The 23,823-nt window shown below is 53.6% G+C and overlaps 1 protein-coding gene across 1 annotated transcript; it reads right to left on the bottom strand.

Moving 5' to 3' along the window:
* Positions 1 to 1,649: 1,649 nt before the first annotated feature.
* TCL1A (TCL1 family AKT coactivator A) lies at positions 1,650 to 4,756 on the bottom strand. Its single transcript, XM_062181022.1, has 3 exons — positions 4,637 to 4,756; positions 2,085 to 2,255; positions 1,650 to 1,706 (listed from the first exon to the last, which is right to left on the bottom strand). The coding sequence occupies exons 1-3, from the start codon at positions 4,754 to 4,756 to the stop codon at positions 1,650 to 1,652; spliced, it is 348 nt and encodes a 115-aa protein (XP_062037006.1).
* Between the last annotated feature and the right edge of the window lie 19,067 nt (positions 4,757 to 23,823).

The raw sequence follows: 23,823 nt of genomic DNA, 5'->3' as shown, positions 1-23,823 counted from the left end.
CCCGATACAACCTCAGAGCAGCCCGCTGTGTCATCACCTCCTCCCCTCTGTCACGAGGAAGCTGTGACCTAAAGTTACCCACCAGTGGGAAGAACACGATTCTACTCGGAACAGACCCCTGCCCCAGGAAGGCATCCCCTGGCAACATCCGAGGTCCTGGGTAGAAGGACCAGAGGGCAGGGCCCAGGGCAGACCCAGGAGCTGGGGAAGGGAGTCTGTGTGGGGCCTGCGTGGTCACCTGGGATGTGAACAGAAGAAGCAATCCCCTGGGCATGGACAAAGCCAGTGGGCGCCAGGGCAAGCGGGAGCGTGGCGGCTGTAGGAGCCGGGAGGCCAGGAGGGCAGGCCCACACGGAGGGGTAGCTGGCGAAGGCTTTTGGAGATCACTTACTACAATGGTTCCCAAGCGAGGCCTCAGAGAACACTGGGGTTTTGAGTGTCGGATTATATGGGAAAAAATATATTCTAGGTTTCTCTCCAAACAAACAAGGTGCATTCAATTCACAAGGATCTGTTCCCTTTGGAGTCTTATTTGGTCTCCGCCTGTTCTACTGCTCTCCACTGGGATCTGGGTCAGGGACAGAAGCCGACTCGGCACAAGGTCAGATGAACAGCTTTACATTTAATCAGTCAACATCACATCCAACTGCATAACACTCAGGTGTGTGGACACCTGCCAGAGAGGAGAGCCCTCCTCTGTCCCTCCTGTGGGTGGCAGCCTGAGAGTTGTCCCCAGCGGTGCAGGCCACGTCGCCGTCCAGCAGGCTTTTGAGTCCTGGGCAGAGACACGGCCCCCTTCAGGCCTTCCCTTGAATGGCACCTGAGCCTGTGCAGCCGGGTCGAGTTTTTGCGGGCACAGCACCCAGTGAGACAGCTGGGCCAGGGTCTCGGAGGCCTGGCCCACCCTCAGGCAAAGAGGCTCCGTTCCCAGAAGTGGCTGGAGCCAAGGGGACAGAACAGGAGCAGCCCCTGGGAATGCACCATGGGGGCCAGAGGGGGGAATGCCGAGAGCCGTCCACCAGCGGAGACACTGGAGCACAAGTACACCAGCCCAGGGCCTCCCTGGTGTCATTTGCTAGGCAGGTGGCAGTGCTGAGGAGCGAGGGGAGCTGAGTGGGCTGCAGGCAGGTCCAGCAGTCCTGGGGAGGGCTCATCCAGCAGTGTGGCGGAGGACACATGGGGTAGGAAACAAGGGTGAGGGAACACACGAACGTCCCCACTCAGGCCAGCAGGACTCGGGCCCAGGGGATGGAGAGAGACGGGAAGCGCGAGACCTGGGAGGGGACAAGAAAGAGGCAAAGGGTGAGGCCCTGGGTGAGTGGGGGCATGGGAACAGGTCAGTGCTGGCCCCAAGGCCGAGGCCTGGCATCTGAGCCAGGGCAGACCCAACAGGGCGAGGGGCCTGGCCCTAAAGCACCTGCTGTGTAACCTACGCCGACTCACAGCCCCGGCTCGGCTCGGCGACAGGCAGTGACGCTGACTCACTTGGGGCACGGGGAATGGCAATGCCCGGATGTGCAAAGTGCTGACCAGGGAAAAAAAGAGACACAGGAAGCCGGGCCCCTGCCTGGAGACCCCGAGGCGGCGGCAGTCGGGAGGTCAGCAGTGCCCTCGTGGGGAAGGGTGCTTCCCCTTGGACACTCACCGGGTCATTGCCATTCCAGGAGTGGCAGCTGTTCCAGGAGCATGTCCTCCGTGCTGTTGAACTGAGGGAGAGAGGGGAACAGCTGGAGACCAGGGCCTGGCAATTCTGCTTCCCTCACCCCAGCCCGGAGCAGCAGGTGCAGCCCAGTGAGGCTGCCCCTCGTCCCACCGGCCGTCAGCCCGTGATCGCCCGCCCCAGGGGGCTTCCCGTGGCCAGGGAGCCTCAATGAGAGACCTGTTCGTCCAGGTCTAAGTTCCCTCTAAGCTGGCTTCTAGAACACCACAGATGGAAATGCCCCGCCCGGCTTCTGCAGCTGGGAGGGAGGAACAGCTGCAACAGGGGCCAGAGGTGGCGGGGCTGGGGGGAGGGTGGGGGCTGGGAGAGGAGCGCAGGGCTGCCCAGGTCTCCCGATTGGCCCTGGGGGGAAAGCCACGCTTGCCTTGATGTGGTATACGATGTGCCAGAAACTGGAGTCGGAGCCGCGGTATCTCCTTTCAGGGTAGAGCTGCCACAAGAAGGGCAGCACGTTAGGAGCCAGGTGGTTGGGGTTCACAGCTTCCCCCAGGGGGACGTCTTCCTGGCGCAGCAGCACCTGCAGTCTGCCCTCTCTCTGGTGAGAAAAGACCAGGGTGCGTCTGCCATTTCCACTTGCCGGGGCCCCTCCAGGCACAGATCACCAGGTCCCTGCTGCCACCCACCCTCTGGGCACAGATCACCAGGTCCCTGCTGCCACCCACAGGCCCGGCCCTCCGGGCACAGATCACCAGGTCCCTGCTGCCACCCACCCTCCGGGCACAGATCACCAGGTCCCTGCTGCCACCCACAGGCCCGGCCCTCCGGGCACAGATCACCAGGTCCCTGCTAGCACCCACAGGCCCGGCCCTCCGGGCACAGATCACCAGGTCCCTGCTGCCACATACCCTCCGGGCACAGATCACGAGGTCCCTGCTGCCACCCACCCTCCGGGCACAGATCACCAGGTCCCTGCTGCCACCCACAGGCCCGGCCCTCCGGGCACAGATCACCAGGTCCCTGCTGCCACCCACCCTCCGGGCACAGATCACCAGGTCCCTGCTGCCACCCACAGGCCCGGCCCTCCGGGCACAGATCACCAGGTCCCTGCTGCCACCCACCCTCCAGGCACAGATCACCAGGTCCCTGCTGCCACCCACAGGCCCAGCCCTTCAGGCCTCCTCACTATTTCTGTGCCTGCCACGCTGCCGCCTGGTGTCCCCTCTGCCTGCCACACTGCCGCCTGGTATCCCCTCTGCCTGCCACGTCCTCCACAGATCTACAAAGAAGCTCAACCCTAGGCCTGCTAAGGACAAGCAAAATGTGGAACCACAGGACAGCGTGCAGGCCACACCTACCAGTGACATCAAGAACGGAAAATCCCTTGCATTAATGCATGGGCAAGAAGACGTCAGCAAAATGTAACGACGCGACACGTGCTGCGGGTTTGCCCTGAACGAGGACTCCACAGGGTACAACTGAGAGGAAGAGACACACACGGCGGGCGGGTGGACGGGCACGGGCAAACACAGACTGCCGGGGTCCTGCCTGAACCCACTCACCTCCTAGTGGACTCGGTCGCCCGAGTGGTGAGGATGCTACCCCATTTGCCGCAAACGCCCTCAGCCTAGAACCAAGTCGGTGCTGGCGTTTGTCCAGTGGGGATTTTCCAAAAGTGGGAATGGCTTTTTAAAAAAAATTCTATGAAATAAATTAAAACTCACCATTAAAAAAGGATTCTCTTCAAAGTGCAAGGTGTAAGCGTGGAAACCACCCCCCTTTTGGTATCGGTGTGGTCTTCTGTGTCCTGTCGCCACCTTTGGTCTGTTCATCTTTTTCGCGCTGATTTAAGTGAGTCTTTACATATTAAGAATACTGCTCCTTCTAATTATGCCGGGGCACTCACATTTGCTGCTGGGTTATTTTTTGAGCAGCATTTTTCATGGTTATGTAAAAATTCTGTCTAGTTTGTGGTTTTGATGAGAAGATAGATATTCCACAACCAGAGATGAAAAGAAACAATCACCCAGATTTTCTCCAGTAATTGACCGGGGTTCCTATTTGCTTTTGAAAGGACACGTACAGGGGGGCTGGTGCCCTGGCTCACTTGGTTAATCCTCCACCTGCAGCGCCGGCATCCCGTATGGGCGCTGGGTTCTAGTCCCAGTTGCTCCTCTTCCAGTCCAGCTCTGGGAGGGCAGTGGAGGATGGCCCAAGTGCTGGGGCCCCTGCACCCACGTGGGAGACCAGGAAGAAGCTCCTGGCTCCTGGCTTCCGATCAGCGCAGCCCCAGCCATTGCAGCCATTTGGAGAGTGAACCAACGGAAGGAAGACCTTTCTCTCTCTCTCTCTCTCTCACTGTCTAGAACTCTACCTGTCAAATAAAAAAATTTTAAAAAAATAATAAAAAAAGAAAGTGCACGTACGTATTTAAAAAGTCAAGTGTCAGAAAACGCCAGCTGCGGTGGCCGAGACGGGGCTCGGCCGCAGGGGCCGGGGGCCGGCACCCAGGAGCTCACATTCTCGGGGCAGCATCCTCGCCTGGGAAAGCGGGTCCCCCGGCCGCTGGCTCCGACATTCTGTAGTCGTCCTAGCGCTGCTGTTCGGTTCTGCGTTTGTACTTGGCTCAGTTTATCCGCGGAGAGGTTGTTCTTTTCTCTGCCCTGGATTCTCTGCGTGATCAGCCAGTCGGGATGACAGCGGGTTCCGACCTCCGGGGCGCCCTGGTCTTCCTCGGGGTGGGGGCTCCGGACCCAGGCAGCGCCCTCCCTCACCGCGCTGGCCCCGAGGACAGCGAGACCCCCGCCCCGCACCGGCGCGCCCTCTCCCCCTGGAGATGCTCGGGCCTCGGCAGCTGCACCCGGGCGAGTCCCGCACCCGCCCCGGCCCCAGAACCCCGGTGCGGGGCCCCCGCCGGCCCGCGGCGAGCGCCCCCCGGCTGCCCTCGGGCCGCCCGGCCTGGCCCAGGGCCGGCTGTACCTTGATGACGATGGGCAGCCAGGTGCGCCGCTTCTCATCCATGTACACCGCCTTGTCCCAGATCCACAGGCGGCTGGGGTGCGCCCCCACGTGCGCCCCTAAGGGCAGGTTCTCGGCCATGGCACCCAGGGCGGCCTGAGAAGCCGGACTCGGAGCCTCCCAGGGCCACTCGCCGACCCTCGGCGCGCAGAGCCCCCGCGCTTTATAGCGTGACCGCAGGTGCTGCCCCCTAGCGGCGGGGCAGGAGGGGCGGGGCGCCAGGCCGGAAGGGGCGGGGCTCGAGGCCGGATCTCGTGGCCACCGCCGTGGGCCAGGGCTTCTGGAAGCGTCCGGAGCTCGGACGGGGCCCCGCAGGCGCTGCGGCCCGGAGCCGGAGCGGTGTCCCGGCCCTGCCGGGGGGCGGCCCGGGCCAGCCCCGCCGCCGCCGTGTGCGGCCCGGCCCCGGGCTCCGGCCCCGCGTGCAGCGCGCCGTCGACGCCCGGCCGCCCGCGCCTGGGCCTGCGAGGTCGGAGCGGCCCGCGGCCCCGGGCCTGGCCTCCCCGGGCTCGCCGGAGCGTCCGCGGCCTGCGCCCCTGGGTGTCGGGCTGCGTGCTCTCGGCGGGGCGCCCCGGCCGTCGCCCACGCGCCGGGCTGCTCTTCCGCGGCGTTGATGGCGCTGTGGGCCTCTAACAGCCGTTGCGAAACGCGGTGAGGAAACACGGTTTTTCCCCCCTTTGTGCTTTGACTTCGTTAATGATCGCATAATTGAAAACGAATACTTGAAAGGAAGCGCCTCCTCCACCCGCCCCGAGCAGTGGATTGGAAAAGCCCTCGGACGATGCCCGGAACCGTCTCTCTCCAAATTACAGCCGTGAGAACAGTTGGACTTTATTTGCCAGTAACGAGCGCCCATTAAGACAATTAAAGTGAGGCCCGAGGAGAACACGCAGAACCGGCTCCGGGCTTGCGGCTCAGACACCGCCGGGTGCCCCTGGCTCTCAAGCACGAAGACAGCGTTCACGGGAGTGCAGAGGAGGGGCCGCGTGGGGAGCCCTGACCACTGGGCCGGGTGGGTTCCGCCTCTCTGCCCTCCGGACGGTCCAGTGAGGGTGGAGGGAGAGGCACGGGCCCAGCAGCGCACACCCTGATGGTGCTGGTGTCTGACGTTCGAACTGCCGGTTCTCGGGCTGGGCTCCCTGCGGACGGCTCTTGACTCCAGAGCCGGATAGCCCTTGGCAAGATGAAAACCTCGGTAATAAGCTCTGTTGGGAAAGTCTCAGGCTTGCCCGGAGCCTTGAGGTCGGAGTGATGAACAAGTCCAGTTTTAAACAGTGCTGCCGGCACGGCCTTTTGTGGCCAGGAAAGGGGGCCCCCAGGAGCCAGCGTGGCCGCTGACCCGGCCCCAAGGACGCCTCCTGGACCCAGGATGCCCCTGGACTTGCCAGTTTCATTTGCACTCCCTCTGCTTGTGTCAGGAGGGGGAAGGAACCCTGCAGGAAGAGCCAGATCCGCTTGGCTGGGTGAATTTGTAAGTGTTCGGGGAATATGGCCCCCTTCTGCTCACTCCCGTGGAAAGAATTTCCTTGCTTTTGCATGAGGCTTCACAATATTGAGCAAGAGTACACATCACTCTCTTGTGGCATTCAGAAAATTATTTGGGAAGGGGTTCCAGAAAATGGAAATGTAATAAGGATGCCCACGCAGTTTCTCGGGCAGCTTCGGTGGAGGTCTTGCACTTTCTTCATTGAAATTCCAGGGAGAGGGGGCCCAGCAGCTATTGTGTGGCCTCCCCAGCGTGCTGTCTGCCCAGCAGGGCTCTGACGCCAGTCAGCCTGGCCGTGGACTTTTCTTTCCTGAGTCTTTGTGAATCCTGGGTGGATGAGTAAGGGAATGTTGGCGAAGGAAGTGGCAGGCAGCAGCCTAACTGATGCTCTCGTGTCTTAACGGGCATCTCGTCACACGTGGCAAATCCTTGGTCAGCTTGGCCTCGGTGCCGTACTGTGGTGATGCGTGGGCCAGGCTAGCCGCATCCTGAGCCCGTGTCTCCACCAGCAGCCCCTGCTGCTCCAGTCCTATCGTCCTGGGAGAAGGGAAGCGCCTCGTTGCCAGGGGTCCCTGTGGCGCTCACTCTTCAGGAGCGAGGAGGCCATCTTTCTGGTCTGGTTCCCAAGAAGGGGCTTGAGAGTGAGTGATGGCTGGCATGGCACTCTCCAGCCTTGGTGCGCGAGCCTGGTGCCTGGAGTGCAGGGGGGACCTTGAGCCCTTCCCAAACCCCTTTGAGTCAGAGGCCGCCTTATAATAGGGCCCCCAGGTGGGGTGGGGAACCCAGTGTCCTCTGGGTCTTCCTGAGTAGACTCGGGATGTGGCAGTGTGTTCCCGTGTCCTTTAGTCCTAGGCTGTCTTTCTTTCTGTCACCCTGGCTGCAAAGGTACAAAGGGTTTTCACTTTGGAAGAGCATCCTGGTGACCAGAGTCAGCCCAGCAAACCCTTGGCACTGGTGCAGGGTTGCTTTAGGCTGTAACGCACCTCTTCCGGGGTTCTCCAGGTGCCCCGGCTTCTGGGCCCTCCGCTGACTGGCCCCGAACCACTGCACATCACCTGGGAAGCTCTAACCCACTACCTGTGCCTGGATCCCGCCCCAAAACAATTAGATCGAGGCTTGGGAGGTACTTTATTTATTTATTTATTTCCTTTTTCCCCTTGCAAAACGGACTCCTCAGGGATTCTGCCATTCTGGGTTGACTGTCACTTCTCTGAGATTGGAGTCGCTGCTTCTGAGGTGTGAACAGATGTGCAAAGCTAAAGAACCATGAAAATGTCAAAGCTGTTCTTTCTCCCCATCAATCCTCATTGTAAACTTCACCCCAATCCCATATTTTATTTCTTTCCCTTTGCCCTTCTTTAAATTCGCTGATTCCAATCTTCAGTGGGCAGGGAACCATAACGCCAAGTTTATTAGACTTGTGAGTGTTCGATCTTGCCAGAATGCAAGGTACAGAAGTCCTCGTAAGTAAATGCTGAGGCGTCTCTGCTGGTGCCTGGAGGGGTTCGTTTTGTTTAATTCGTTTTTTGTTATTCCTAGGTCTGGGCCATTTTCTAGATAATTAAGACTTCTGATCAAGTGAGCACAAGCTAAAGGAGATGTTGTAGTCTTTACTCATAGGGATGAAGTGGTATGCCTGTATTAGTAGAGCATCTGGGACAAGGATATTCCAAGTAGAGTTCGGGATCCTAGCTTTGCCCACCGCATAGCTACCTTCCAGCTCTGTAAACTTAACCTGTTTTCTGTAAGTTGAACCGTTTCTCCAACTTTAAGGCATATATAGGGATCCTGTTAAAATGTAAACTGTAATTTTTAGAGTTGGCCCAGGCCTCAAGATTCTGCATTTTTAGCATGCTCCAAAGTAAGGCTGATGGTAAGGGTCTGTGAACTTGTTCTGAGTGGCAAGACCCTGTACTAACCCCTGCCCCAAATCCATACTCAAAGCACAAATGAGAACACAAATCACAACCCAAAGGTATTCAGAATGTCCCAAGTAGTGGAGAAGCTGGCGAGTGAGCAGCATGTGGTAGAACTGCAGTGGGCTCCTTGAACCAGATCGGTGGCTTCCCCTTTGGCCAGAGGTGAGTTAGCCTTGACCTGAATCTATCAGAAGCATGGCTCGGGCCGGCGCTGTGGCTTAACAGGCTAATCCTCCGCCTTGCGGTGCCGGCACACCAGGTTCTAGTCCCAGTTGGGGCGCCGGATTCTGTCCTGGTTGCCCCTCTTCCAGGCCAGCTCTCTGCTATGGCCCGGGAAGGCAGTGGAGGATGGCCCAAGTCCTTGGGCACTGCACCCGCATGGGAAACCAGGAGAAGCACCTGGCTCCTGGCTTCGGATCAGCGCAATGAGCCGGCCGCAGCGGCCATTGGAGGGTGAACCAACGGCAAAAAAGGAAGACCTTTCTCTCTGTCTCTCTCTCACTATCCACTCTGCCTGTCAAAAAAATAAATAAATAAAATAAAGAAGTGACTTGCCCTAAGTTATTAAAAAAAAAAAAAAAGCGTGGCTCGGCCCTGGGATGGCTGAGACCCCGGGGCCTCTGTGATGGAGGGTGGCTCTGCTTGTTCCGCCCTCAGATCTTTTCAGATTTCCTGTTGTTGGCAGTGGATGTTTTTGTTCCCCCTAGAAAATTGTCTCATCATCTGCGCACTTTTAGCATAAACTGAGATAAATATTTGGACTGTGCACTACTTTTGGCTTTCATAGTCATTTAGCTTTCATTTAAAAATATCTCTTGACCTATCTTTTCATTTTTAAGGATTTTCCAATATTGAATTCCAGCTAATTAACTTGTTGTGGGGCTCATGTTAATATGCAAGGTACATACATAGACTTCATGTATACCAGGTAGCAGTCTGGCTGCCTCTTAATTTTTCTAAATATTTATCAGTCTAACTGTGGAATAATCTACCTTTCCACACCAGATTTCTCACGCCATTACTGTTCACGCCAAATGTTTACGTAGTAACGGGTCTGGGCTCTATTCTGTCTCATTTGTTTGTTCCTTTGGTAAAACTACCCTTCTAAAAAATATTACAAATTTGATTTGAAGTGGGTAGGTCTTCCGTTTTTGTTCTTTTTCAGAATTGTTTTAGCTGTTCGTGAACTTTTGCATCCCTGACATTCTTCCTGGTACTTTTGGGATTTTTTTTCCATTTCATTGAATTTATGCATTTGAAAGAAATCTGATTTTTTGATACCATTTTATAATTTCTTTAATGAAAGCATTACACATTTTATTTAGTGTATTTCTAGATATGCTATAGTTTTGTTGCTTTTCTGAATGGCATTTTTAAAAATTATTGTACTTATTTGAAAGGCAGAGAGTCAAAGAGCGATTTTTCATCCTCTCCAATGCTTGCAACAGCTGGGACTATTATTGTTTCATAATCTCCCTCTTCAAGTCTATTAATATTTGCTTTCTGCACTTAGGTACTCTCATGTTGAGTGCATATGTATTTGTAATAATTTCATTTGTTGATGAATTGACCCATTAATCATCATGTAATGTGGTCTTCTTAGTCTACACAGTTTTGATTTAAAGTCCATGCTATCTGATGTCAGTGTGGTGACCTTGCTGTCTTTTGGTTTCTGTGTTTTATGGATTATCTGTTTCCACCCCCTCACTTTGAATCCACATGTGTCCTTAGAGGTGAAGTGTATCTCTTGTAGGCAACATATAATTGAGTCTTAACTTTTTATTTTATTTTTGCCTATTCAGTCACTCAATGTTCTGTTTTTATTTTTTAAAAGATTTATTTATTTATTTGAAAGAGTTACAGAGAAAGATGGAGAGACAGAGACAGATTTCCAGCCCCTTATTCATTCCCCAAGTGGCTGCAACAGCCTGGCTGGGCCAGGCCAAAGCCAGGTTCATCCGGGTCTCCCATGAGGGTAGCAGGGGCCCAAGCACTTGGACCATCCTCTGCTGCTTTCCCCGGGCCATTAGCAGGGAGTTGGGTGGGAAATGGAGCAGCCAGGATGTGGAAGTGGTACCCGTAAGGGGATACCGGCATCACAGGCGGCAGCTTTACCCACTATGCCGCAATGCTGGCCCCTGCCCAGTGTTTTCAATTGGAGAATTTAACACATTTTTGTTCAAGGTAATCATTGGAAGATAAAGAGCTACTGTTACTTTGTTAAGTGTTTTCTGGTTGCTTTGTAGCTCCTTCGTTCCTTTCTGGTTCTCCAAGAGCTCCACCGTGTTTCCCATATAAATGCCAGGAGCCCAAGTTCTCAGGTCTTCTTCTACTGTCATTCAAGATGCATTAGTAGGAAGCTGGCGACTGAGGCTTGAGCCAGTGTTCCAGAATGGGGTTTCACCTGCTGTGCCACAATGCTGGTTCTTTTTCATTTCTTTCTATTCTGTTTTCTTTTTTCTCTTCTAACTGTATGTTCAAATATATAATTCCTAGATTTTTTTTGTTTGAGTTCTATTTAAACTCACTGTTGCATTTTTCATTTCATTCATTATATTTTCAGCTTCAGATTTCCATCTTTTTGTTTATGATTTCAATCTCTTGTTAAAATTCTCATTTTGCTCATTTATTGCTCTCCTGATTTCACTGATTTTTTCCCTCTGTACATTTTTGAAGTTGACTGAGCTTCCTTCAAAGAATTATTTGGAATCCATTATTAGAAAGTTTGTATATCTCTATAACCTGGGGGTCAACTACTAGGAGGTTGTTAGTTCCTTTTGGTGGTGGTATTTTTTCTGGATTTCTTGTTGCCTTACATTGATGCACACTGATGGAGCAGTGAGCTTTTCCAGATGTCGTGGGATGGTTTCGCTGTGGGAAGAGCTTCCCCTGTATGGGAGGGAGATGCAAGGGTGATTGCCGCCTGGATGTGACAGTCTGGCCGCAGTGAGGGGAAACCGCAGTGTCTCTGCCGCTGTCGGCTGCGGTTGCCGCTGCCCATCGTAGGAACGTTTGCACTTGTCGGGAGAGCTGCTGCGGCTTCATCGCTGATGGCTGCTTATCTTTTGAACTTTATTGGTGGTGGTTACTAATCTTCAGTCTCTTTTTCCCTCACCAAGGGAGCTGTGGCTAAGGAGAGCTTCTTGGTATTGGGTCCAGCTCGTGGGCCCACTCCTATTGGCTATTGCACTAGTATCTGATGACACGTGTCATTGTGCTGAACCCTGAAGCGTAGATCTGCAGTTCTTGGCTCTGGGATCACAATGGCCCTGGTGCTCAGGGTGCAGACACCCCTGCCTCTGTGTTGGTTATGGTATGTGAGGCGCGGAACAAGGACACTCCCATTTGTCGTTGAGGGGTGGGAGTGAGAGAGAGACAGAGAGAGACAGAGAGACACAGATAGAGACAGTATGATCCCGTTTATATCTTCATTCCTCAGATGTCTGCAGTGGCTGGGACTGTGCTAGGGCTGAATCCAGGAGCCGGACCTCCCTCCAGGTCTGCTGTGCTACTTGAACCATCACTGCTGCTTCGCCAGGATCTGTGGGTGTGAGCTGGAGTCAGGAGCTCGAGGCAGGAATGAACCCAGGCACTCTGATGTGGGACGCAGGCACCGTAACCGCTCGGCTCAACACCCACTCCCTGAGTGAGTGCTTTTGAAGCAGCCGGAAGCCAACGATGGGAGCACAGGTGTGGTCACAGCTAGAGTGGCGCCAGGGCCAGGGCAGGACCTGGTTCTCTGCGGGGGCTGAGCTGGTGCCCGGAGCGTAGGCATGTGCAGGAGACCTGGACTCTGGGACCTGAGATATCAGATAACTTACCTGGTGCCGGATGGATTGAGACATGGGCACGTGCGGCGGAGCCACAGAGCTGGGGTCCGGAGTCTGGCTACTCGTCATCAGCTGTGGGTTGGATTTCAGGAGCACATCTGAGAGGAGAGGTGGTGGCTCTGATGCTGAAGTGGCACAAAGACAGCTGCTGCTGGGACGGGAGTTCCCCACCCAAAGGCTCAGCCTCACTAGGGCTCCTTAATAGTAACAGCTGCTGGCTACCTCACTGCAGAAGACACCTGTGTCCTCTGTGGAGCCACTGGGGACCGCCATGGTTCCTGCCGCAAAGCTGATGCCGGCAACCTCTGCCTCTCTTCTTTGTCCCTTGGCTGTCTCAGCCATGTGTCTCACCCACACTCATTTTCATCTGGGTACTCCTCCTTTCTTTTCTTTTCTTTTTTTTTTTTTGGTCTGTTTTTCATGTGGTCTTTTTGTTTTGTTTTTGTTTTTTGACAGGCAGAGTTAGACAGTGAGAGAGAGAGAGAGAGAAAGGTCTTCCTTCCATTGGTTCACACCCTAAATAGCCGCTAAGGCCGGCGTGCTGCGCTGATCCGAAGCCAGGAGCCAGGTGGTTCCTCCTGGTCTCCCATGTGGGTGCAGGGCCCAAGCACTCGGGCCATCCTCCACTGCCTTCCCGGGCCACAGCAGAGAGCTGGACTGGAAGAGGAGCGACCGGGACAGAATCCGGCGCCCCAACCGGGTCTAGAACCCGGTGTGCCAGCTCTGCAGGTGGAGGATTTGCCAAGTGAGCTGCAGCGCCGGCCTTGTATTATGTGGTCTTACTGAAGATTCTTTGAGCCTTTGGGCCTTCCCAGGGCTCTTTTAGTTTGTGGATAGCTGTTCATATTTGTCTTCCTTTGGAATCATGAAAGCTGGTCTCTTGGTCACCCCCATCCTGATGCCGCTATACCCTTGCTTTTTTTTTTTTTTTTGACAGGCAGAGTGGACAGTGAGAGAGAGAGACAGGGAGAAAGGTCTTCCTTTACCGTTGGTTCATCCTCCAATAGCCACTGCGACCGGAGTGCTGCGGCTGGCGCACTGTGCTGATCTGAAGCCAGGAGCCAGGTGCTTCTCCTGGTCTCCCATGCGGGTGCAGGGGCCCAAGCAAAGAGCTGGCCTGGAAGAGGGGCAACCGGGACAGAATCCAGCACCCCGACCGGGACTAGAACCCGGTGTGCCAGTGCCGCAGGCGGAGGATTAGCCTATGGAGCCGTGGCGCCGGCCCTACCCTTACTTCTGATGTTGATTTCTCCTTCCTAACTTTTTTTCTGGAGTGAGTTGTTTCCTTTATGATCACTTTGAAAGAAGGCCCTTGTAAACTTTCTGGAGAATTGCTGTCTAGTATGGAGCCACTGTCCACAAACGGCTACGAGGCACTTAAAGTATATTTAGTCTACGTGTGATGTAGGTATCAGTGCACCCCAGATTTGTAAGACCTAACACAGCCTCCCCACCCAGGATGTAGTGTTAGCCTAACCCCAAATTTGTCAGCTCTCTTTATGCTGCTTCTAGGTTTCTGCTTTTACAGTTTGTCAACAAAAAAGTCGTGAATTGCTCAGGTCTGTGTGGTGTGCATGATGGGCTCTGAGCGGTGCTGAGAGGTTACTCTGAGAATAGAGACATGAGCTGAAATATGCAGACATTGAATTATCTAGAAGCTGCACAGAGAGTTTCTGGGTCTGTTGAGTTCTGGGGATACTTCTGGACAGTTGAGGCTTCTGTTTAAGGGCACTGTGGGCAAGGATGATGCCACAGCCTTTCTCCATAAGGAGGATGGTATTTTTGCATTTAATAAACTTGGGTCAAAATAATTGTGGAAGAACTTGGGTGGATGTGGGAGACAGGGATCCAACACTCAGGTGGAGAAGGCATGCTGGAACCTGGGCACTAGTTTGAGACCACAGAAGGAATCAGATCAAGCATGACCAGGCGAGTGGAGCCACTGGGAGGGGCACTATGTAGATGAATATATTCTAGCCCTGTGCAGCTTGCTCAGTAATGAAGCAGACCCGGGGGACATTAACCAAGACTTCAGGCACTTATGAATGTGGGTGTTAAGTACATTATTATTAAGGAGTCTAACCACAGGGAGGGCATCATGGGAGACTCTCACACTTGGGAAAGTGGAATAAAAATGGCAACACTATTTGTTTCCGTGGGAAATGAGGGTATTACGTACAAGTCAAAGATTGCAACCTCAAGTTCAAAGCCAGGCTTCAGGGTCCTGGTATTGTATTACTCAATATGAAGACAGAGAAGAGATTACTAGACGTGTGAGTGGGTAGGGGAGGATAGAGGAAGTTTGGATAATGGGTACCAATTCAGGGTTAGACCCACAGAATGAGTTCCTGGTGTTATTTGGCATAGTGGGGTGACTGTGGTTCATGTCGGCAAGTGGAGGAGGGATGCTTCAGGGCTCCAGTGATGATGGCTAGGAAGAGGAAGTGCTGGTGACCCTGATTGGACCAGGACACTGCACACATGTATTGAATGTTATACTGTGGCCCACAAGTGTGCACAAGTATTATAAAGAATGAAAAAACTCAAAAGCCAAGTTTGGCTTATATGTAAATATGACTTTTTTTTTCCCCCTAGGGAGAGGGCCCAGACTCAGAGTCGTGATCTGCTGATCATAGTTTTTTCACCCAATCACTAAGATTTCCCTCTCCAGCAGCTTAGAAGTGTTTCCTGGGGGCAAGAATACCCCTCCAGAGGACGGCACCTGCCCTTGAGTTTTTTTATTTGAATGGCGGGAGTGGACAGAGGGCTCTTCCATCTGCTGGTTCACTGCCCCATGGGCCAGGCCAAAACCAGGAGCCCAGAACTCCGTCTGGGTCTCTCACGTGTCTGGCAGAGGCTCAAGTCCTTGGGCCATCGTCTGCTTTCCCAGGTGCATCAGCAGGGAACTGGATGGGAAGCTGAGCAGCCGAGACTCAAACTGGTACTCAGATGTGGGTGCCAGTGTTCCAAACAGGGGCCCAAGCTACTGTGCCACAATACAGTCCCCGTTCTTGAGTTTATCAAGAGAGTAGACTGCATCCAAATCCACTCCTGTTGTCAGCCGTGTCAGTCAAAGTGATTCGGACGTATTTATGCAGAGCCTAAATGCAGAGGCCTGAATACAACCCCTAATGTGAGTGATCACCCCATGATGGTTAGAGACTGCTCCCCCCTACTCCTGTGGCTCTTAGTTCTGTTTACTTCCCAAGACCCTGACTGGATGCACTCCTCTTCCTGTTAGCCACCACTTTCCAGTCACCTCTGGGTATCTCGAATCCCCTAATCTATTGTGTGCTTTTATGAGGTGCTGTCTGGGTGAGGGGCTAAGGGTGCATAGCAGCCATTTTGCTAAAGCTTTGTGGCTTCTCTGAGATCTCTTTCCTTTCCTGGTTTGTGTTTCTGCCAAATATCCGACCCTGGGTTGGTCTAGGCGTTACTCTGCTGTGTTAGAACCCGGCAGCTCAGGTGCAGCAGTAACCTTTGCAGACTGGAATATGTTTCTGCAAAGCAGAGTCAAAGCTTTGCTGTTCGTTCCTCATCCCAACTCACAGCCCTCCACGGCTGCCCTTCTGTCGTCCGAGTCTCTGAGTGTTGCCTGAGAAGGTCGCAATGTCTTTCTGGTCGTATGCGGTCAGCGGGGTTGGTCCTGCTCAGCCCACTCAGAAGTCCCACAGGTTTTGTGATTGTATTGAAGAGTTCAGTTGGAGGCTTCTGCTGACTTTGCTGGGGTGGAAGTTCCCCAGGTCTTTGTCTTGTCCACTCTTGTCCTGAGCAGGGAGGAGACAGCCTGGCCCACACAAGGCACTCAAGCAGTGGTTGAATGAGTGAACTACCATGTGGGAAAGCCTTCGGTTGGCAGAGGTGGAAGCTCACTGGGCCTCCTAGTGTAGCGAGTGGAAGCACGGAAGTCACCAGCCTCAACCCTGAGTTCTCCGTTAATGACCTGGCTAAACGGATTTTCGGAAAGAGCGAGCTTCCCTTCTGCAAACACTGTAAACTGGAGGAGATACTCGCATCCTGCGTGGCTGGCACAGTGCTTAGATCCAGAATCCCTAAAGAATTCTAATAGAAGAAAGAGCAGAGGCTTCGGCACTGATGAAAGTATATGTCCAAATGGCCAAGCACACGGACAGGGTGCTGACGTCACTGCCCACCAGGGATCTGTAAATCAAACCATCGTAAACCCCGCTCACAGGAATGGGGAAGACTGCAGCGCCCCACTCCCCCAGTTCCTTGGTTAAGAATTTCTTCCCTAACTTTATCATAAACATAATTTGTTATTTTTGAATCAGAAATATTGAAGACCTTACAAAATTTTGTTATTTGTTTAACGACAAAGTGACAGAGCATGAGAGGAACAGACAGGGAGAAAGCCATCTTCCATCTGTTGGTTCACTCCCCAAATGGCCCCAATGACCAGGGCTGGGCCAGGCTGAAGCCAGGAACAAGGAACTCCATCTGGGTCTCTCGTGGGTGGCAGGGATCCAAGCGCTTGGGCCATCTTCCACTGCTTTCCCGGGGCATCAGCAGGGAGCCGGATCAGAAGCAGAGCAGCTGGGACTCAAACCAGTGCTCCAGTGTGAGATGCCTATGTTGTAGGCAGTGGCTTAACCTGCTAGCCACAACGCCAGCCCCAAAGACATGTGTGTGTAGATTTTCAGTATGTCTGCACCTATTTTTGTGGGTTATATAAAGTAAAAATCTCATGTTCATCACACAGATTCCCCTACTTCTGTTTATTAAATAGCATGTTCCTTACCAACTGCCCTTTAATACCGCTATTGCTACATGCCAAGTTGTTATATGTGAGGACGTATTTCTGGGCTGGCCTTATTGTTCTGTTTTTCTGTTCCTGCACCAATACCACAATGTTTTATTTATCACAGTTTATTATTTTTGATATAAAAATGCCTTCCCAGGGTGGATGCTTCTCAGTGAGGACGTGGTTTGGGACGCTTGTGTCCCATATCCCAGTGCCTACATTTGGGTCTCAGCTCTGCTCCTGATTCCAACTCCTTGCTAGTGACCATCCTGGGAGGCAGAGGGTGACAGCTCAAGTAGTTGAGTCCTTGCCACTCACATGGGAGACCTGGCTCCAATTCCTGTCTTTGGCTTCAGCCTGGTGAAGTCCCTGCCATCGTGGGCATTTGGGAAGTGAAATAGCAAATGGGAAATCAGTCTGTCCGATGAATAAAATAAATTTTACGCAATGAAGGACCTTTCCCTTTAATCTTATTTATGCCTCCCTGTTGCCTTCTCTAAAAGTCTAAACTGTTTAATTGAACAGTCAAGGCCTGTTGTGGTCTGACCCTTCTGTACTCCAGCCGTTGTGTTGTCTACTTGAAGGTCCAAGTGCATCTGCGCATGCTCTAACTACGTTACCTTTCTCCACGGCTCCTCTGTGCGTCCTTTAACACTCGCTCAGATGTATTTCCTGCAGGAAGCCTTTACCCAGGCAGCCTCGTTCCCCCCCCCCCCCCCCCCCCCCCCCCCGCCGAGCTCCTGTGACGCCTGTGCTCACCCTGGTCATCGTATAATCCCACCGTGCTGTGACTGTTGATTTACTTGCTGTTTCCCCCACGGCACTTTGTTCCTTGAAGCCAGGACTGTGACTCACGTAACCTTGTATTCCTGGAATATCATCCAAATCAAAGTTCTCACTTCAAAGGAAGATTAAAAGGTCAGCCACAGGCTGGGAGAAAGTATACATCTAACAAAGTACAAAAAGAACTCTAAAATGCAGCAATTAGCATAGAAACATTGAAGTTTTTAAAAATGATCAAAAGAGCTTCACAGGTATTGCACAAAGTAAAATATGCACATGGCCAATATTTAGCTGGAAAGGCACTGGACTTTGGTAATAATCGGGAAAATGCACATGACAAGATGACACTCCCAAATGCCACTTCTAGGCATTTACCCAAGGGAAATGAAATAGATGCTCAGCAGAGATTTGGAGGCAAATGGTCATGGCAGCTTTGTTCATAATGACTGGCATTATTTAGCTGTACACTCATAACACTTGTACTTTGCATATTTCTCTTAAACTTCAGTTAGAAGGTTTTTAATTGTTGAATGACCATCACTGAACAAGAGAAGTTAATGGAATGCTGAGAATTAAGAACCTAGGGGTCTGCACAGCCTTGGCCGCTAAGGAAGTTTGTAGGTTGGAGTGGTCAGTGCGGCCTGGAGTGGGCCCAGAGAGCTTCCTGGGTGGGGCAAAGCGTTAGAGTGGCCTCAGAAGGCAGCTGGGCTTCGGGTGAAAGGGGAGAGAGCTCTTCACACCAGATAAAAAGAATCCCCCTTGAGAAGTGGCTGGGTGATCATAGCTGGTGTTTTCCCCGGGGACGTCTTCCTGGCCAGCTCGGTGTAGCTCTTGAAAGAAACCATCGAAATAAGTTTCTGCAAGGCGTAGTGGGTGTGAAGAGAAGCAGACCTTTCTGTCTGATTCCAGTGAGAATGCTTGCTTCTCTGAGCCTCAGTTTCTCCATCCGTAAGCTGAAGATGAATAATGTTGGCTTAAAAAAAGAGCCCTCTGGGGGACAGCTCTGCAGATAAAGTCATAGCCTGCAGTGCCGGCATCCCATAATGGGTGCTGTTTCGAGTCCCGGCTGCTCCTCTTCCCATCCAGCTCTCTGTTATGGCCTGGGAAAGCAGTAGAAGATGGCCCAAGTCCTTGGACTCCTGCGCTGGCGTGGGAGACCCGGAGGAAATGCCTGACTCCTGGCTTCAGATGTGGCCAATTGGAGAGTGAACCATCGGTTGGAAGACCTCTGTCTGTTTGTCTCTCTCTCTCTCTCTCTGCCTTTTCTCTCTCTGTGTAACTCTGACTTTCAAATAAATAAATAAATCTTAAAAAAGAAAGAGCCCTCCAGGGCCTTCATTAGACCCTGCACAAACAGTGCATTGTAATTTGGGTTTAAGACAGGCAGGCCTTTGCTGGACCTCCTCCCTCGAGGGCCTGCGGGGACAGTGATAGATATATGAAGAGCGGACTTCAGGCTGCCTGTCCCCGGTTGGAGCCGCTGTTGGTGAGCACAAAGGGGAGGGCATCCGTGCTGGTGATGCACAGGGCGGAGTGGAGTGGGCCCGTGTTCCTCCTGCAGCTTATTAATTTAATTCCCTCTGGCTGCTGCATGCTCTGCCTAGAGATGAGGCAGCACTTTTATCTGAGGACAAGGAGCCAGCTCACAGTGGGTTCGTGGGTCCCCTGATGCCAAAAGTGCTGGTTTGTTAGGCTCTGCGAGGTTGCTTCCTCCTCGGAAGGCCTGGAGCTGCAATGTCATGAGTTGCAAGAATCCCAGGGAACCAGAGATGGGGGCAAACGCGAAACTTTGATCGCCAAATCCTCTGCTTCTTGGAATCTTATAGCCTCTTGCTTGGTCTTGGAGCAGCTTAAAATTAGGCTAAGTTGTTTAGGTTACATTGTCTCCCTGCCTCTAGACTCTTGCCTATCACCCTGATACCACAGCGGGATCTTCTAAACTGGGAACCTGAGCTCCAGGGCAGGCCACACAGTATTCCCGGAAGTCCGGTCTTGGAGAGTGCGGGAAGCAGAGCCCATTGAGAGGTTGATGGGAGAGGGGTGATGGCAGCCCATGCAAAGGCAGGGGCTGCTGAGACAGTGAGGAGTGAGCTGGACCCACAGGAAGAAAGGGGAATCAGTAGGACTGAAGTCAAATTAACAGGAAATAAAGTAGAATCAGTAGGAAGGAGGGTGGAATCAGTGGGAACCAAGTCAACAGGAAGGAGGTCACCTGGCTGGGTCCATGAGGGAGGAGTAAGGCAAAGGAAGAGCAGAGCATCTCTCCTCAGGTTCTTTCCTGGGAGCCTGGCGGATGGGATTGCTGTTTCCTGTGAGGTGGGAGGAGGAGGAGGAGGAGGTTTCCTTGATCTGCTCCCTCCCCCTCCAGCCCCAGGGAACCTTAGGGAGAGCCTGATGCACTTGTTCACTTGACAATACAATGGCAGAAGCCAGAGCCGGGGCCTGGGGCAGTCGTGGGCAGGGGAGAATGCCACGGAGGAGGCCACCGCCCCGAGCGCCTGCTGCTTCTCCCCAAGACCCTGTGTCACTCTATGGCCCAGCACTGTCCTCTGGGACATCACCTCGTGTCCTTGACGAAGAGCTGTGCACGCGGTGTTAACCTCCCACACTTTGGATGGTGCAGGTCTGAGTGCCCAGGACTGTGATATCCACGAAGGAAGCCCTGGGATAGGGCCAGGAGACAGGAGACCAGACATGGGACAGGGTGCCGCCAGATGATGCCCGCGCTCGGCCCGACGGAACTGGCCATCGCAGCAGTGCTGGACGCTGGACGAGGGCGTGGCCAAGGGCGTGGCACTCCACCTTGGCGAGGTGTGCAAGAGGAGGCCAACACGCAGCTCAAGGTTGATTCTGTTGCGATAGAAGAGACATTATTCCTGCCCTCGATGGGCCCGCCCTCTCACGGGGAGGACAGGTGCACATGCTGCCTGCATCCCAAGGTGCTGAGTGCGCTGTTGGTGATGAACGCACCGTTAGTGCCGGTCGCTGTACCTGCTGATGTGGGGCCGCAGCCTGTTTCAGGTGGGTGCCTTGCTGTGTTTGCGACTACTAGCAGTCTTGTGGGGAGATGCTGTTCCCCTCTTACCACAGGTGACAGGCTGTTCAGCCGTATGTTAGTAAGCAGTGGAGCCAAGGTGCAAACGTTTTGAACCCTTTGTGGTTGTTAAAGGAAGCAGAGCTGGGTCTGACGGTGGAGGGGGCAGATCGGCCGTGAGCTGTCTTCAGCGATGCCCCTTGGTGCACAGTGCAGTGTTTGCAAAGGCGTTGACTCCGTGGTTAAAAGTCAGTCCTGATAACAAGGCAGGAGTGACGGATGTCATGTTGTTGTACTGAAGAGGCAGCACTCGCAGACAGGGTAAGTGTTTCCCAGGTCACCTAGCAGGTCGGCAGTGGGCCTGCTGCAGGACTGTCACATGTCACTGCCTCTGCTCTGTGGGTGAGTGGCCTGCTTCAGGGGGAGGGATGACCAGCAGGGCCTGGGGGCATTGCCATTCCCGCATGTCTCATGCAAGCTGGGTGCCGGCAGGAGGCTTCGCTTTCCCTCGGTGATTTCCTCCCTCTCCAGGGTTTACCTCAGGCTGCAGGAAAAATGGACTCCTCAGAGCGGAAAGCAAATGCTGCTCATGTTATATAATTATTATAATATTATTATAACGCCCTGTGTCTCCGTCCTGGTGCGGGCTGGAGAGGGAATCAGGCTATGTCCCTTGGGCCTTTCTCCCAGCAAGGCAGCCACGCGCCCTGGGGTGGGCACCGAGCCTGTGACAGCAGCCACACTCAGAAAGCAGGCGCTTGAAGCCACCTGTGTCCAAGTGGGCGCTTCCTGAGGAGCAGAGTCTGAGTTCTCACTGTCTCCAGGGTGGGTGGGCCCGGCTGGGCCGAGACCATGAACTAGATAAGCCCATGGGATCACTGAGAGTGCTGGTGGACTGGCTGGGGTGGGGGGTGTCCCGGCCAGGCCTCTGAGGGCCTGGGTTTGAATTCTGTTTTCCGTGTACTCACTGGAGCCCCAGAGGACTCCGTTCCTGTCTCTGAGCCCCAGTTCTCTCCCCAGCTTAACAGTTAAGGGTGTGGACCGTGGAGCCGGGTGTGTGTGGGTTTGAATCCTGCACCAGCTGAGTGAGCTTGGACACCCACCTGACCTCTCGTCGCTCAGCCTCCTCTTCTGTAGCTAGGAGACCAGAAGAAGGGCAGTCGGGAGGTGAGATGAGGTGCCCTTGGTCAGGTGCCGAGGAGCGGGCCTGGCACACAGCAGGGCACTGAGTGATGGGAGTGGGCGATCACTCAGCCTTCCCCTGAGGTTGCTGTGGGGTCACCTGGAGTCTCTGTAGATCCAGGTGTCCTATGTGGGTGGCAGGAACTTGAGTGGCTGAACCCTCACCACCGCCTCCCAGGGTGCGCAGTAGCTGGCAGCTGTAGTTAGACTGGAGCCAGGATTTGAATCAGGCAGTCTGATGTGGGAGGCAGGCATCCAAGCAGCACCTGAACTGCTGTGCCAAGTGCACCCCAGCCCCCGCCATTTACTTTGTGTTCTCCAGAGTGCAGAGGTCAGTGCCAGACCTGGTGGGGGGCCAAGAAGACTAATCACGGTAGCTAATGTTGCTGTCATCTGAGGGGTCTTCTAAGAATTCATGGAAAATGTGCATTATGAAAAAACTGCATGGATTTCATTTTTTTCCACCAAAATAAACATCTTTCAATTCCATTTTTCTGTGAATGTTTTGGGGTCCCCTCCGTGCTTGCGAGGTACCAGGCTCCGTGTGCTCCTCTCTGCAGCTCTGTGATTAACATCCCCGCTTGGTAGAGGGGAAGACTGAGTCCTGCAGAGGTTAAGAGACTTGCTCGGAGTCTCGCAGGTAAGCGAGAGGTTGGGGCTTTGAGCCCCGGAAGTCTGGTTCCAGGGCTGTGCTTTGTAACCGCTAGCGGGGTGGCCCTCTGGGTGTGCATGGAGCTTGGTGTTGCGTTGGAGCTGGACTGAACGGGGCTTTTGCTATGTTCTCCCAGCCATCCACCCCCACCCCCGAGCTGTTCTGCAGGCAATTGGAACCCAAAGGATGTTGCAACCACAGCTTGACCCTGAGCCCTTTTTTTTTTTTTTTGACAGGCAGAGTGGACAGTGAGAGAGAGAGACAGAGAGAAAGGTCTTCCTTTTGCCGTTGGTTCACCCTCCAATGGCCGCCGCGGTAGCGCGCTGCGGCCGGCGCACCGCGCTGTTCCGATGGCAGGAGCCAGGTGCTTCTCCTGGTCTCCCATGGGGTACAGGGCCCAAGGACTTGGGCCATCCTCCACTGCACTCCCTGGCCACAGCAGAGAGCTGGCCTGGAAGAGGGGCAACCGGGACAGGATCGGTGCCCCGACCGGGACTAGAACCCGGTGTGCCGGCGCCGCAAGGCGGAGGATTAGCCTAGTGAGCCGCGGCCTTTTTTTTTTTTTTTAAGACTTACTTATTTGAAAGGCAGAGTTACAGAGAGGCAGAGAAAGAGAGAGTTCTTCCATCTGCTGGTTCACTCCCCCAAATGGCCACAACAGTTGGAGCTGCGCTGATCCAAAGCCGGGAGCCAGGAGCTTCTTCGGGGTCTCCCTCTCGAGTGCAGGGGCCCAAGGACTTGGGCCATCTTCTAAGAGCTGCATGGGAAGTGGAGCAACTGGGTCTTGAACCGGTGCCCATATGGGATGCTGGCACTACAGGGAGCAGCTTTACCCACTATGCCACAGCGCCATCCCCAGCATTTTAGTTTTTATCTTTAAAAATTTTTGACAGACATATAAAAATTAAGCCTAATTCTGGAGAACTATGTGATGCTTCATTACTTGTATCCACTGCGTAATATCTAGTCAGGATAAATACAGCTATTATTTCAAGCATTTAACATTTCTTTATAGTGAAAGCCCAATTCCTGTCTTGTAGGTTTTCAAAACAGCAAAATACACAGTGCATTAACATTATCTTAGTCACCCACGGAACCACAGGGCTACTCCTATCTAGCTATAACCCAGTACTCATCAACCTTTCCCCAACCCACCCCCCTTGTTTCCTGCCCCGCCCCAACCTCTGGTGAGCACAGCCGTGTGGTCAGAGGGTGGAGGAGACCTTGGATTCCCAGGTGCTGTCACCTGCCTTTCCAAGCAGCGTGCAAGCTTGAAGCCTTTGGAGTGCCACCTGTTTCCTCGTTGGTGACCTTGGGCAGTGTGACCCTTTCCAGGGCCTCAGCATCTCCGTCTCTAACTTGAGATGATTCCTGGGGTCCTTCCTGTGTGGATAGCCTCTGAGCCCTACTGTTGTCTTCTACAAAGACCTTCCATTGGCTTCTGTGTGTTCAAGGCTGTTCCCAGAGAAGCTGGCCGATTCTTCAATGCAGTGTGCGTCGCCA

Source organism: Lepus europaeus, chromosome 22 (assembly GCF_033115175.1).
Source record: "Lepus europaeus isolate LE1 chromosome 22, mLepTim1.pri, whole genome shotgun sequence".
In the NCBI taxonomy this organism is placed as follows: domain Eukaryota; kingdom Metazoa; phylum Chordata; class Mammalia; order Lagomorpha; family Leporidae; genus Lepus; species Lepus europaeus.
This window is presented reverse-complemented; position numbering and strand designations above follow the sequence as displayed.